The following is a 13,572-nucleotide window of genomic DNA, read 5'->3' as shown; positions in this document are numbered from 1 at the left end:
ATCTGAGTTCCGGTTCTGCTTCAGGTCCCTTCCTTCCCACAAGGAGATGCCCAGGAGTTATCTGATCAGACCCTGAACGTCATCAACACTCAACTGCTTTTACTGCAAAGTAACTCAGAGCTACCTTCCAGATATGTAATCTCCCTCCAGTCTCTCAGGTTGAGCTCACACACCACCCAAAGAAAACCATGCCATTCTCACTCAAATAGTCAAATACTGATGCTTGGTCAGTGGCCCTCAGTGTCTGATACTGACGCACTAAGGCTCCCTTTTGTGTCTTTATGAGACGCACCAAGCTTCCAGCTAACTCCACAGTAAACCCATCTGCATCATAATTACATACAGAGCAACTGACGCAGTATAAAATCCAAGAAAGTCAACGTAGGGAGGAGGTTAGGGGGGATGGATGAGCCAAATAAACACAGGACTTTCACCCACGAATGTTCATGTCCCATGTGAAGCCAAAACCCAACGTCATTCAAACCCAGACCATGATCTTTTCCTACACCTGACCGAGAAGTTTTGCTGCGTAAACCTAACCAAGTAAATCTGATAACGAAGTAAACCAACGCTGGAAGTTTATTTTGAAAAGAAACTGTATGCACATAAATTACGGAAACTGATGCGTTCAAAACTGAAACTGCAGGGGTACCTAGAGCATCATTGTTTGACACGTTCGGGACCAAGCTGCCATCTTTGAAGAGCTGGGAGGGAAAACGTATTGAGAAAACATTTAGTCTGTCTGTCTGATCTCGAGCTTTCAATCATCTTCTTCATCACGATACCTAGCTACATGTATTTTCTAACATTACATTTATATTATTTATTCATGTATAGTTCTTGTGACCCACGTGTCTCTAAACAAGTCTCTTTCCTGACCATAATAAAGATGAAGTTCAGGAACATGGTTTGAAAGCGAGTAACTGGAGCTTGAGTCAAGAGCATTCTGTCAAATTTCTATCTCAACAGTCATCAATGAACTGACATGCCACCTCTGGAGGCACAGCCCGGAGTTTTTCGACTAACAGAAGTGCAGGGGCCTCGGGGATCGCTCACCGCCTTCACTTCTGGCGGTGCCCCCAGGGAATCGCCTTGTTGTTTACAAATACTTTGGGTAGAAAACCAGCAGAGTTTAGCTATATATCACATTTTTCATGTCACTATATGACCGTGTAGACTAATCTGATGTTTGTAAAGTCTATAAACACAATGATTGAAGAAACGTTACTATTTCTGTGTGCACGTTTTGTAATTAATAACATGGTTATCGTAGATTAGCTGGGCTAACCGTTAGCTGTTAGCCCCGTTAGCGGTGTCTGTAGCAACTCAATAAACGGTCTGTGATTTTTTTTTTTTCCAGCAGATATCTTAGTTACAACATTATTGAGCTAGCAAAGCAGTTTTGTGTTGCTATGTGTGGTATTTATTCAGTTTTGGGAAATCACAATGTCTAGAAAGCATCAGTGGCTGCAGCTGACAGGGACAGCTAACAGCAGCAGCAAAGCTAACATCAGGACGTCATCTGTTAAAAGCCTCTTGTTGTCGGATACGACGTGAAACTACTCCAGTTAGCTCAATCATGTTGTAACTAAGACATCTGCTGGAAAAAAAATTTTTTTTCACGTTGACGAGACGGCGTTTTGGGTGGAGCGGTCACCATGGACGCGGACCTTGCCGTTTCTGTAGGTACACATTTCCTGGGGACACCTGCATGTCTCGGCCCCGCCCCCTCCATTGTGATTGGCTAAAGCGCAGCATCGTTCAAACCTTAAAGCCCCCCCCTCCAGTCGTCTTTCACACAGGGCTGCCAACAGATTCTACAATGTAAATTGCAGAATCTGTCTTGAGAGATTACATGACAGTCAACAGGAACTGTAAATGAAACAGTCACCAGGCTCGCATTGTCAACAATTCCGTTTCTATGGCAACACAACAAACCCTGATCTGCTGATGAAGATGATGTGATGCAGTCGAAAGCTCTGAAAAAGGTCAGTAAGGGCCTGTGTCCACAAAGCATTCTTCTATAGCAGACAAGCAGTGGCAGGGCGCTTCATCTCAGCGCTTCATATAAAAAGCCCTCCCAGTGTCAGTGTTGATGACACTACTTTAACAGAGGGCTGACCACACAGATAACAGTCGTACAAGATATCACTTCATCAACGCGGTGATAAAAGCACCAGCAAACTCAGTGTCTGACTGATGTGCTCTCACAAATGAGCTTTTCTGTCTCTGTTATAGTATAGATAGTTTTCATCCGACATATTGTTCAGCTGGGATGAACACGGCCAGAGCACGCTTCTCTTCCATTTTGTTTGCCTGAAAACCAGCGACCAGTGTCTTTCTGGAAAGTTCACAGATTACTAAGCGCTGGGACCTGCTGCACAAAACACCTTAACTTTTCTCCATAATTATGACCCTTACGGCTTAATTTCTCCTAAGTTGAGCAACGTACACAGTTGCACAAAATCCCTTAAAATGGACTTGTATAGCGCCTTTCTAGTCTTCCAAACACTCAAAGCGTTACGTCACAGTCACCCATTCACACACAGGTGCCCTAGGCTACCACACATGGTGCCACCTGTGTTGACCTACTCAGTAACCACTCACACACTCTCACACACCAATGGAACAGCCATCAGGAGCACTTTAGGGTTAAGTATCTTGCCCAATGAAGCTTCGTTATCAAATCATCTAAACAGACAGAACATAATCCAGATATAATCCTGATATCCAGCTCTATGTGGTTTGTGTCCATGGCTGCAGAACCAGTGAAACCAGTCAGTTTGGTTTATCCTGATGGTCAGACTGGTCTCCACCACAGCAGCATCCTCTTTAATGAAATGTATGCAAACAATAAGAAAATAATATTCCACTAAAACCACAACTCATTCTCCTCCGTCTGTTCATACATCACAGCACCTGCTGCACAGGTCGACTCACGACGTCTACTCACCAACTGAAAAGTGACATGTCACAACGGCAGAGGTGGAAAGTAACTAAGTACTTTTATTTACTCAAGTACTGCACTTAAGTACAAACTTCATATTATGTTACTTCATACCTCTACTCTATCTCAGAGGTAAATTTTGTACATTTTACTGCATGTGTCTGTTTCTTTTCAGACAACTGTTTCATCCACCTCCTTATCTGTTTTTCTAGCTGGCATATTCTTCTATTTTGTTACTTATTTGTTTATTTTAACTTATTTATTTACTTATTTATTGACTGATTCAAATTGTTTCCTTAATTTTTAAGTTTTTTTTAAATTGCTTTACTGTTATGTTTTGTTCATGTTTATGTTAAACAGGGCTGTTTTTCTGACTTTATAGTGATTCATGGTTCTCACAGGACAGTCACGCTACAAACACATGATGATCATATAGAATATGATGCATCGATGTAGATTAACCCCAACAGTATATAAAAGAGTTCAAATAAGCTCACCCTTAAACATCTGCAGCGGTAAAATGACACGGAAACTCTTTACTGCACTTAACTACATTTTGCTGACACATACTTTTACTTAAATAAGGTTTTAATTCCAGGACTTTTACTTGTAGTGGAGTATTTTCACAGTGTGGTATTAGTACTTCTACTTTTTAACATTTAAAGGATGGAACTTTCCTGGTGTTATTATATTTCTCCTATTGTCTTCCGTCCCTCAGTACGGTCTGACTTCCTGTCTGTAGCTCACTGCTTCCTCCCGACGACATGAAAAATATAAAACATAACATAAAAACACATAAAAATCCTTAATTATAAAAAAAATGTTTGTTAAACAGATGAAGACGTTTCAGATCATCATGTAAATAATATCACAGTTGTTGTTATGATACTAATATGAGGCGAGATGATGAGTGACAACAGTGAGTAATAACCCAGGTGACAGTTAATTTGAATCCCACAGAGGAGGTGAGAAACGTCTCTGTGGGTGAAGGACTGTGATAAACGTCTCTGTGGGCGGAGGACTGTGGGATTTTTCTTTGGAAGTCGCCCGGTTCTGCCGCCTCTCAGTGATTGAGGTGTTTTGTTTGCGGTGCCGGAGAGACCCGAGAGCCTCTGAACACACACGAGGAAACAGAAAACGCAGCGAGCGGGCCGAGCCAAAACACCAGGCTGTGTATTCAGATCTTCCTCCGCCTCTGTGAACCAACATATGGTGACATCCAGCAGTGGAAGGAGTACTTAGATCGTTTACTGTAAAAGTAGCAACACCACGGTGTGAAAATACTCTGTTACAGCCATCGCTCATCACTGTACTCGAGTAAAAGTTAATAAGTATTACAAGCAAATTGTACCTGAAGTAGAAGTACTCATTATGCAATCAGAGTGTTAAACTATGGAGCTCATCAAAGGTCCTTAAAAGCTTATTATTTTTTAAATCTTACATGCACAAGATAATATTTCATGCAACAAGATGAAACAATTGTAATTTAAAACTTAATCTTTCTTATCCATGTTAATTACAGCACATCTTCAGCCTCTGATCAGCTACAGTCACTGAAAACACCTGAGACGCTGTGCTGAGCTTTTCATCTATTATACTGCATCATATCTCATAAATTTATCATGTTCTCTCTACATCAAAGAAACTGTAGCTATCAGAGAAATGTAGTGCAACACATCCCTTTAACCATGAAGTGCTTTGCAGTGAGGGAAGAAGCAATCAGGTCTTTAACTTAAAGGTACAGTGTGAAAGAGTTAGCGGAAATTGTTGGCGTAGAAACTTCTCCTGGTTAGAATTCCTTCAGTGTTCATTGCTCAGGAGGTTATAACCAGGAACCGAATTATCTGCAGAGGTCTCTGTTTTTAAACTGAGAACCAATAAAGCAGTTTCATGTTATAAATCAGTGTTTCTCCTACGGGGTTTGACATCTTGGAAATGAGCCGTTAGCCTTGCACCTGCTAATGTGTGCTCACCCTTTTTCTCTGATACAATAAGAGCCAGATGTTAAAGCAGCTGTGCGGAACTTTTTACCATTTATAAAACTGTCCCTAGTTCGTATAACCCCTCCTTGAAGATCCGCATATTTATTTGAACCCAACAGCGACAAAAAAGCCTTTCTCTATATGGCTATTTAGCGTAGACTCGGTCGGGTCGGACACACAGCGGAAGTCAGCAAACCAGAATACGGTTTGAAGTCTGCACGCCTGCAGCGGTCCGCAGTCATTAAACCACAGAAGAAGAAGGAGCCATGTTTACGAGTAGGATTTAAGAAACAGGCTAAATGACATGTAGTAGGGAGTAGTCTCTTGTACCGTAGGTGGTGGTTTGCACCTGTTTGCGATCTGCCAATAAATTGAGAGAAGAAGAAGAAGAGCCGTGTTTACAGAGAGTGTTCTTCGAGGAAGCGGTACGCAACAGGCATTGCTGAACACATAACAGTTTTACCAGATGTATCTATAAGGACTTGGTTGTACTTTCGATGTCATGGCGGATAAAGAAGGAGCACCATCTAAAAGAAAAAGAACAGAAGAACAGAAGAAGGTTAAACAGAACAGTGATAGGGCTCGAGCCCAAACGCGTGTAAACCTCGGTCGGGCATTCACCAAGTGGGAGATTTGAAAGGTTTTAAAACTGATCCCGAGTTGGTCCTTTTCCTAATCGACAGGTATGTAATTTTTGTTTTTATTTAGAGAATATACCGCAACTTGTTAGACGTTGTTTCACTTCAATATATGACGACATGGAAGTTATAAGCAAGCTAAATTTAACGTTAGCTGATGTGAACCGCTTTTGTCTAGTAACGTTACAACAAACGTCACAAAATTATCTGTGACTGTGACCATGAACACAAATACACAGCAGGCAGTTGTCCTCAGTTTATAAGAAATTCAGGGCTACACTAGAACATTTATGATTTTCCTCTCGCTCTCCAAAACAAATGCATGCGGTAATTGCCGGTTGCAGTCGAGATTTTACGAATGAAACCGAATACTGGCTGCAGTCGGAATTTTACGACACCAGGCTGTGGGTGTCATACCGCTTTGACCAAAGGGGGCACTATAATCAACGAAAACGTAAAGTTCCGCACAGCTGCTTTAAGGAAGTTTTTACAGGGAGCAAAATTATCCACAGCGGTCTCTCCGTCTCCAGGTCTCAATCTGAAATCGTCAAAATCCGGCACTTGGGAAGTGACTTGTCAGAAACCAATGAAAAAGGTGTCCTTTATCGTCGGCTGGTTGCTGTTACAGTTTAACGGCGCCCAGTGGCATCATGGGGTAACGCAGCGGGACAAGGACAAAAGTTAAGGCAGCAAAAGTCCGGCTGGTGTGGGCAGGAGTGGTGGTGGATGGGTTCAACAAACACCGACTTTGACCCAAGAGAGCGGTGTTCACGTCCCATAAGATTATAAAGCCAAACCCTGTCCTTTTTTCCTAAACCCAATCATGTGTGTTTGTTGTTGAAGGACAAAAAAACACCAATTTGCATTGATGTACCAATGTAGTGTGTTTATTTTGAAAGATTGTACGCAAACTGTACATTTCCTGTGAAAACAGAAGCGTATTTAGAAAGAAGACAATACATGCAACAGGCAGAACTTGAGACGGCGTCCCAGAATGTCAACAACCAACACACCCAGGGTACCTTTCATGTCGTATGTGGACGTTGAAAGTCCATGAGCAAATGTCGATATGTGACAAGGTCAGAGTGAGAATGTGTTGATCCATACTGAAAATATATGTACAGACAAAAGCCAAAAATGGTGTGCACCAGAAATATTGGTAAATTTCCACAATCAGGCTTCCATCTCGACATCTGCATCACCAATTCCCTGTCTCCAAAATGTTCGTAAGCATGGGTGAAAGTTTCTCCTGTCAAGTCCATATTTATAGATCACAAATTTTGCGTGGGAAGTGGCGTACGCCTCTTTCAGGCCTCGTTTTGTGTGTACTCAATGTTTATAAATGAGACCTGAGGTGATTTAAACCGGTACAAACACTTTGCTACACTCTTGTCAAGGAGGGGCTGCTAACTACAGCGGCCGATACGAAAACATGAATGTCTCTATCTAGAGCCGGTGTCTGGTTTGTCCATTCTGGGCTACTGTAGAAACATGGCAGTGCAACACGGCGATCTCCATAAACGAGGACCCGCTCCCTGTGTAGATATAAACGTCTCATTCTAAGGTAATGAAAACACAATGTTTCTTATTTTCAGGTGATGATACCCCAAAGAAAACATACTTATTATATTATATTACACACCTGCAATGTATCCCCCTAAATCCTGCACACTGGACCTTTAAGTTAAAGCAGTAATACCACAGTGTGAAAATACTCTGTTACAAGTTCTGCACTGACAATTTTACTTAAGTAAAAGTATAGAAGTATTATCAGAGAAATAAACTTGAAGTATCAAAAAAAAAAAAGTTGCCTCCTGTTCCACACACCTGATTGCCATCACCTGGAGCTCACCTACATGCACCTCACACATGAATGCTCCACTCTGAGTTCAGTTTCATAACTGCATGTGTATATTTATATTCACCTTGTTTAGATACGGCTAATATAAACCAAACTATGTTATGGCTCCGACAGTACTCATTAGGCAATGTAAGAACAGTATATGTATTATATCATTCACACCTACGGACAATTTAGAGTCACCAATTAACCTGCATGTCTTTGGACTGTGGGAGGAAGCTGGAGCACCTGGAGGAAACCCACACTGACACGGGGAGAACATGCAAACTCCACACAGAAGGGCTCCCCCGCCCTGGGTTCGAACCCCAGGAACCCTCTTGCTGTGAGGTGGCATTGCTGACCATCGCACCAGTGTGCATCTGGTGAAGATGGAGCTCATTTAACCTTCTAACTTAAGATACTTGTAGATAGTTTCATCAATAATCATACATCATAATTAATTAGCTGACTATATTTTGCATTAATAATGTAAATGTGTAAAGTAATCTTTTAAATACATGTAGTGCAGTAAAAAGTACAATTTATTCCCAGAGAAACATAGTGGAGTAAAGGTATAAAGCTGCACACAGTTGAATACTCAAAGTACAAGTAGCTTAAAACTGCACTTAAGTACTCGAGTAAATTCTACTTAGTTACATTCCACCTCTAGCAGCATCTACTGTGCACCACTGACACAGACACTGTAACAGCCTAATACAACTACTATTAAACATACTGTTCCCAGTAATGTAACTAACAGCAGTAACGATCCCGCTGATACAACAGTACTACCATCATCACACTATATAGCTAACACACGTTACTGACATTAAAAGGCACCACATCAGTGATGACATCAGCAGCGTGTCCCTTCTCACATTCACAGTGAAATACAACACAGTCACTCTTACATGTGTGTGTCCTGCAGTCTTCAATCAGGTCCGCGGCTGTACAGCAGGTACCCGGTCTGTCCGGTGACCGTTCGTCCGTGCGTCTGTCGGTCTGAGTGGAGCAGAGCTGCTGCTGCTGCTGCTGCAGGGAGTCCGCTGGACCAGCTGAGTCAAGCCTACACAGCTTAACACACACAAGACAGGAAGTGACAGGAAGTGGTCTTCAGAATAAAAGCATGTGGTAAAGAATTAACAAAATAAAAGCGTCAGTAAAGATGTGATTACATAAATGCATTTAAACAGGGCCGTAATAATCTATAAGGGGGGCCAAGGGCCACACTGGGCTGCTGGGCCCCCTTTAACCCTACACTCTCTGGAATACACTGCAAAACTATTTCATTTTTTGTCACTAATTTTAGTCTGTAATTCAGTCATTTTGGGGTCTGTTGAATACTTTTTAAAAACTATCTAAAATTATGTTTAATTTTCACTGATTACAGTGCCGCAGTGTGCTTTATGTACTTCCTTAAATAAGGTTGAAGATGTTTTCTCCACCTCTATTTAAAGGTCCAGTTTGTAGGATAATATATAGTATAATAAGTGTCTTCATGGGTTGCACGGTGATGCAGTGGTTAGCACCGTCACCACAGCAGGAGGGTTCCTCATTCGAACCCAGGGTGGGGGAGCCCTTCTGTGCAGAGTCTGCATGTTCTCCCTGTGTCAGCGTGGGTTTCCTCCAGGTGCTCCAGCTTCCTCCCACAGTCCAAAGACATGCAGGTTAACTGGCGACTCTAAATTGTCCGTAGGTGTGAATGGTTGTCTGTCTCTATGTGTCAGCCCTGTGATAGTCTGGTGACCTGCCCAGTGACCCCCAACAGGATAAGAGGTTATGGAAAATAAATGATAAATGAGCTCCTGGTAAAAACCTCCTGAACAATGACCACAGCTAGTTGCAATCTGCACTCCTCACTGCAAGATACAACTACCCCCCCCTTTACACACTGTTCCTTAAATAAAAAACAAAATTAAAAAGCAAAAAACACTTAATTACAGACAGAAATGACTCAATAAGATGAGGATTTGTTTTGCAGTGTACCTAGTGTGTTTCTATCAAGCAGCAGACACACTGTGGGTATGGAGATTCTGGGAACACACATCCCATTTTAAATAGAAAAATGTTACTTATAAAGTGAAGTGACTGCTGTAAAACAGGATACAAATAGTTCAGTCCCACATGAAGTCAGAGCTGAGGTGCCCTTTAACATGATGCATCAAACAGAGTCACAACACATTAAAATACGTCACTGAACTTCAGAGTCTCTGGAGGATAAATTATTCAGGAAACAAGCTTTAAAACACACTGGACATCTACATTAAAAATATAAGACACGTTTAAGACTCACTGCGCAGTAAGAAGAAGCAGTTTTCTGGGTTCATTTCCTCTCTGCTCTGAGCTGAAGGTCTGCTGTCACTATGAGGAAACCACATGTTCTGATCTGCTCTTTAATCTGCACTGAAACATCCTGTGAAGTTTACCAGCACTGAGAAGCAGAAGCTGTGAGGCGGGTGGAGTCACGGTGGTGCAGCATGCGTGGTTCCTGATTATTTCCAGGTAAAACGCTCTCTTCTGTCACAAGGGTCATGCAACAGGTACAGCGACCCATAATTCAATGCTGTGAGTGAACCACGAAACCCCAAGAGGAAGTCATTACATTTCTCTTTGAGCCATACACATAATTTTTCCTTGTATAATGAGATTTTATTTGAGCTCCATTGTATTTGATTGGAGGCAGAAATCTTAAAGAAATTAAATCAAAACTTTCAACATGATTGGAAACTTAAATGAGAAAATACAGCTTTGTTTTTATGTAGTTTTGGTGAACCGGCCCTTTAATTAATCTGTAACAGTGCAGCAGCGCCTCTTTGTGGTAAAACAACCACACTGCATCCTTTTATCTTATATTTGTCTGTATTTTGGCAATTCTGCATTTAAAGTGAGCCGAATTAGCCACTAGCAGCTCCTGTTTGCAGTGTACTCATCAGTGTACCGACAACTGTCACTGTATTACTCAGATCCTGAAGTAAACTTAAAAACACGATGATTCTCAGGCAGGTTCTGCAGTAACGAGAAGCGTCTTTTTTTCTCTTTATGATTTCTTAGCAGGATTATGGACGTTTACTCATGACAGTCATCTCCCCAGAAAAGTGTAAGTCACACTGAATTTAAAAATATGTGTGTCATTTCTGTGTGTGTGGATTTGACAAAGATACGACTCTGAGAAGAGGTAGTTAAAGTACGTGAGTCACAGCTTTGTTTGGGACTGCTAACAGCTGTGAGCTGCATCTTGAGCCCCGTTTTTTTAACCTGTTTATATTTAGTCTTCATTAAAAGTATGCCGAATTATTTATTAGCAGCTCCTGTTCGCATTGTACCCATGGATGTACAGAGAACTGTCACTGGATTACTTTAAAACCAAGGAAAACTTAAAAACATGACAATTCTCAAGCAGGTTCTGCAGTTATAAGGAGGGTTTTTGTTCCTATGATTTCTGAGATTTATGGAAGTTTCTTCAGGACGGACATCAGAGTTGATGATATCCTCAGGAAGTGTAAGTCACATTGAATCTACAGATATGTGTTCATGTTGCACCTCACAGTTATAAAGCATCTAAACCAACAATGTGTAGAAAATATTAGGCTCTTCATTACACCCCCTCACCCATTTAATAAGGAAACATGTCCTCCAATGTTTTTATTCTCTACTTGACATTGTAATATACACTTTATGGACAAACATTAGGATCGCATACCTTATTTGACTGAATTTTATTTGTTTTATTCAAACTTATTAAAACTTCCACCATACCAGGGCTGTGGGTGGGGTGTTTTAGGGGGCTCTCTGATTTTATGTTAGTCTTTCTCATGTGTGTTTGTGGAAAAATGGCTAGTTTGCTTTGATGAAAACATCTGAAATCAGGGTGGTATGATTTTGTATTTTATTTTTCATTTGTTTTCCTTTTCTTATTGCTTTTAGTTCAGTTCAGTTTCAGCAAGTTTCCAGAGCAAGTTTGCTTGTCACTTCAGTTTCTGATGTTTAAAAGTGTTAAATTTTAGTTGAGTAATTAGTTTCAATATTAATTTAATTTTTTAGCATAATATTAGGGTATTTGTAAGGGGTGCGATTTGAGAAGTTCACAGGAGGTGTTACAATATAAACTTTTTGAGGACAGTTATGTCAACATCCCAGCCTCTAACAGATGCACCAATACCTCATGTTGTGTTGTCAAGTTTGACCAAACTGACAAAAACTAAAAGATTTGAAGCACCATGCAGGCTCCAAAGAATTAACCTCATCAGGAGCCCCTCTGAAAAACTCCAGAGGGAGATTCATATGCAGGGAGCACCATTGGTTTTTTTTTTCCTTTGGGTCATATACAAAAAAAAAAAAAAAAGTCACAGGCCAAATAATTGAAAATGCATAGTTTTTAACCAGTAAGACTACAAGTAAATTAGTGTTTCTACACCAGAAAAGCCCATCTGCCACAGAAAAATCATTTTCAATCAAAATTGCACAACGCAACACCACTAAACATTTGACACTAGTTTATTTGTGTGCCCACATTTTACAAAAAGTATTTCAGACAGACCTGTTTCTCCTCTAAAAAATATATATATATATATATATATATATATATATATATATATATATATATATATATATATATTTATATAACTGTGTTATACCTGCTTTATTTGAAAAAGAAAACGTCTCTGTTCCAAATGTTGTTTCCTACTGGAATAACCTCACTTCAGACCTGGACTGGAGGAAAATCTGCTGCCTACCCTCTAAATACCTTTTTACAAATACGGTGAAGTAAGGGACGTTTAAGATGATTCACCATTTTTAAGATTCCTGAAGACTGATATGCAAATATATTGTTTGGCTTTTTATCTACCCCTCTATCAAGTTAATATCAAATCATCAATTTGATTTGTTTACTTGCAAAATCTTACATTCGTTAATCAAAATTTTCCTATCATAAACACTCTTATAATATTTGGATCTGAACTCAAACAAAATCATCAAAATCAGTTCTACTCTCTAAATATGAAATCGGTTAAAACAGTGATCGTTTTTACCCTGTACGACATCTGACCTATATACCTTATATCATGACCTGATATAAGATTTCTGTTAATGTTCTGTTCGTATCCCCATAATCTGTTATTATCTGTATTGGCTTTATGCTGTTTATTATGAAATGTTTTGAAAATAGTATTTCTCCATCTTTCATCTTTTATGATCTGCCGCCATGAGTCAGTCATTGTAGGTGAAACAGCGACACCCAGTGTTCAAATAAAGAAGTGCAACGGCAGAGCTCGCTGATACAATGAATGTACATAAAGTAATTTATTAGAAATATCCTCGAGTTATAATCTAGTTCATTTTTCTTATAAAACAGGCAGCGGGCTGTAGTTTGCCTCCCACCCCTTTTCTAATGTTGTCTGTTCACCTGGTACCATCAGGACATGAAGGTGAAACGAGGTCAGTGCGGCTCCAGACAGCATCCAGTCACCTGGATCACAGTGAGGAGACAGAGACAGACAGACAGACAGACAGACAGACAGACAGACAGACAGAACCAGCAGCTGCTTGGAAAAAAAAGCTAAAATCATTCATTTCAATTTGAGAAATTATTAATTAAAACAAATTAATCTAACAATCTGTTGCTTGGGGCTCCAGCTAATGATTATTTTTTCATTTTCAATTAACCTGTTGATTTTTTTTTTTTAATTCAACTGTTCTGCTGATGAAAAGTCAAAAATGACTGTCACAACTCTGCAGAGCTTTTTTTTTTTTGTTCGACAGTCAGTCCAAAAGTGAAAAACATTTAATTTATCACACGACAGAACAGTAGTAAATCTTCACATTAGAGAGAAACTGAAACCAGAGTTCATTTTGTGTGAATCAGTGTAAAACAACATCAAAGCTCCAACATGTAGCTGAACTGCATCCTGCTTTAACATTTAATTGTGACGTTCCAGATGTTTTAAACCCAAAACTTAAAGATATTTTTTATTTAAAGCATCAGTTTGTTCTGAGCGAGCCTGTGTGTGTCAATGTGTTGACGTCTCTTCACTGACTGCATCTGATCGCACAGCTTTTCTAATGAAAACACGTCATCATGGATTTTATGGAGAATAAAAGACGTCATGAAGCCGGTTTAACAGCTGCTTTAACCTTTATGATGCCATGGCAACGATAGATACTGGC

The 13,572-nt window shown here is 40.2% G+C and overlaps 1 protein-coding gene across 2 annotated transcripts in view; it reads right to left on the bottom strand.

Annotated features, from left to right (window-relative positions):
* Positions 1–9,847, bottom strand: part of gramd2ab (GRAM domain containing 2Ab) — a 48,027-nt gene extending 38,180 nt beyond the window's left edge. Inside the window, exons 1-2 of one of the 2 annotated variants that reach the window (XM_033634343.2) lie at positions 9,701–9,847; positions 8,319–8,481 (exon numbers count right to left, since the gene is read on the bottom strand). In XM_033634343.2, coding sequence (XP_033490234.1) covers positions 8,319–8,320 — 2 coding nt within the window. In that variant the 5' untranslated portion in view covers positions 8,321–8,481; positions 9,701–9,847. The remainder of the gene's footprint in view (positions 1–8,318; positions 8,482–9,700) is intronic. The other variant, XM_078167652.1, reaches the window with a different exon arrangement.
* Positions 9,848–13,572: the final 3,725 nt, after the last annotated feature.

Source organism: Epinephelus lanceolatus, chromosome 5, assembly GCF_041903045.1.
Source record: "Epinephelus lanceolatus isolate andai-2023 chromosome 5, ASM4190304v1, whole genome shotgun sequence".
In the NCBI taxonomy this organism is placed as follows: Eukaryota; Metazoa; Chordata; class Actinopteri; order Perciformes; family Serranidae; genus Epinephelus; species Epinephelus lanceolatus.
The sequence above is the reverse complement of the archived record's forward strand: the minus strand, read 5'-3'. Positions and strand labels throughout refer to the sequence as shown.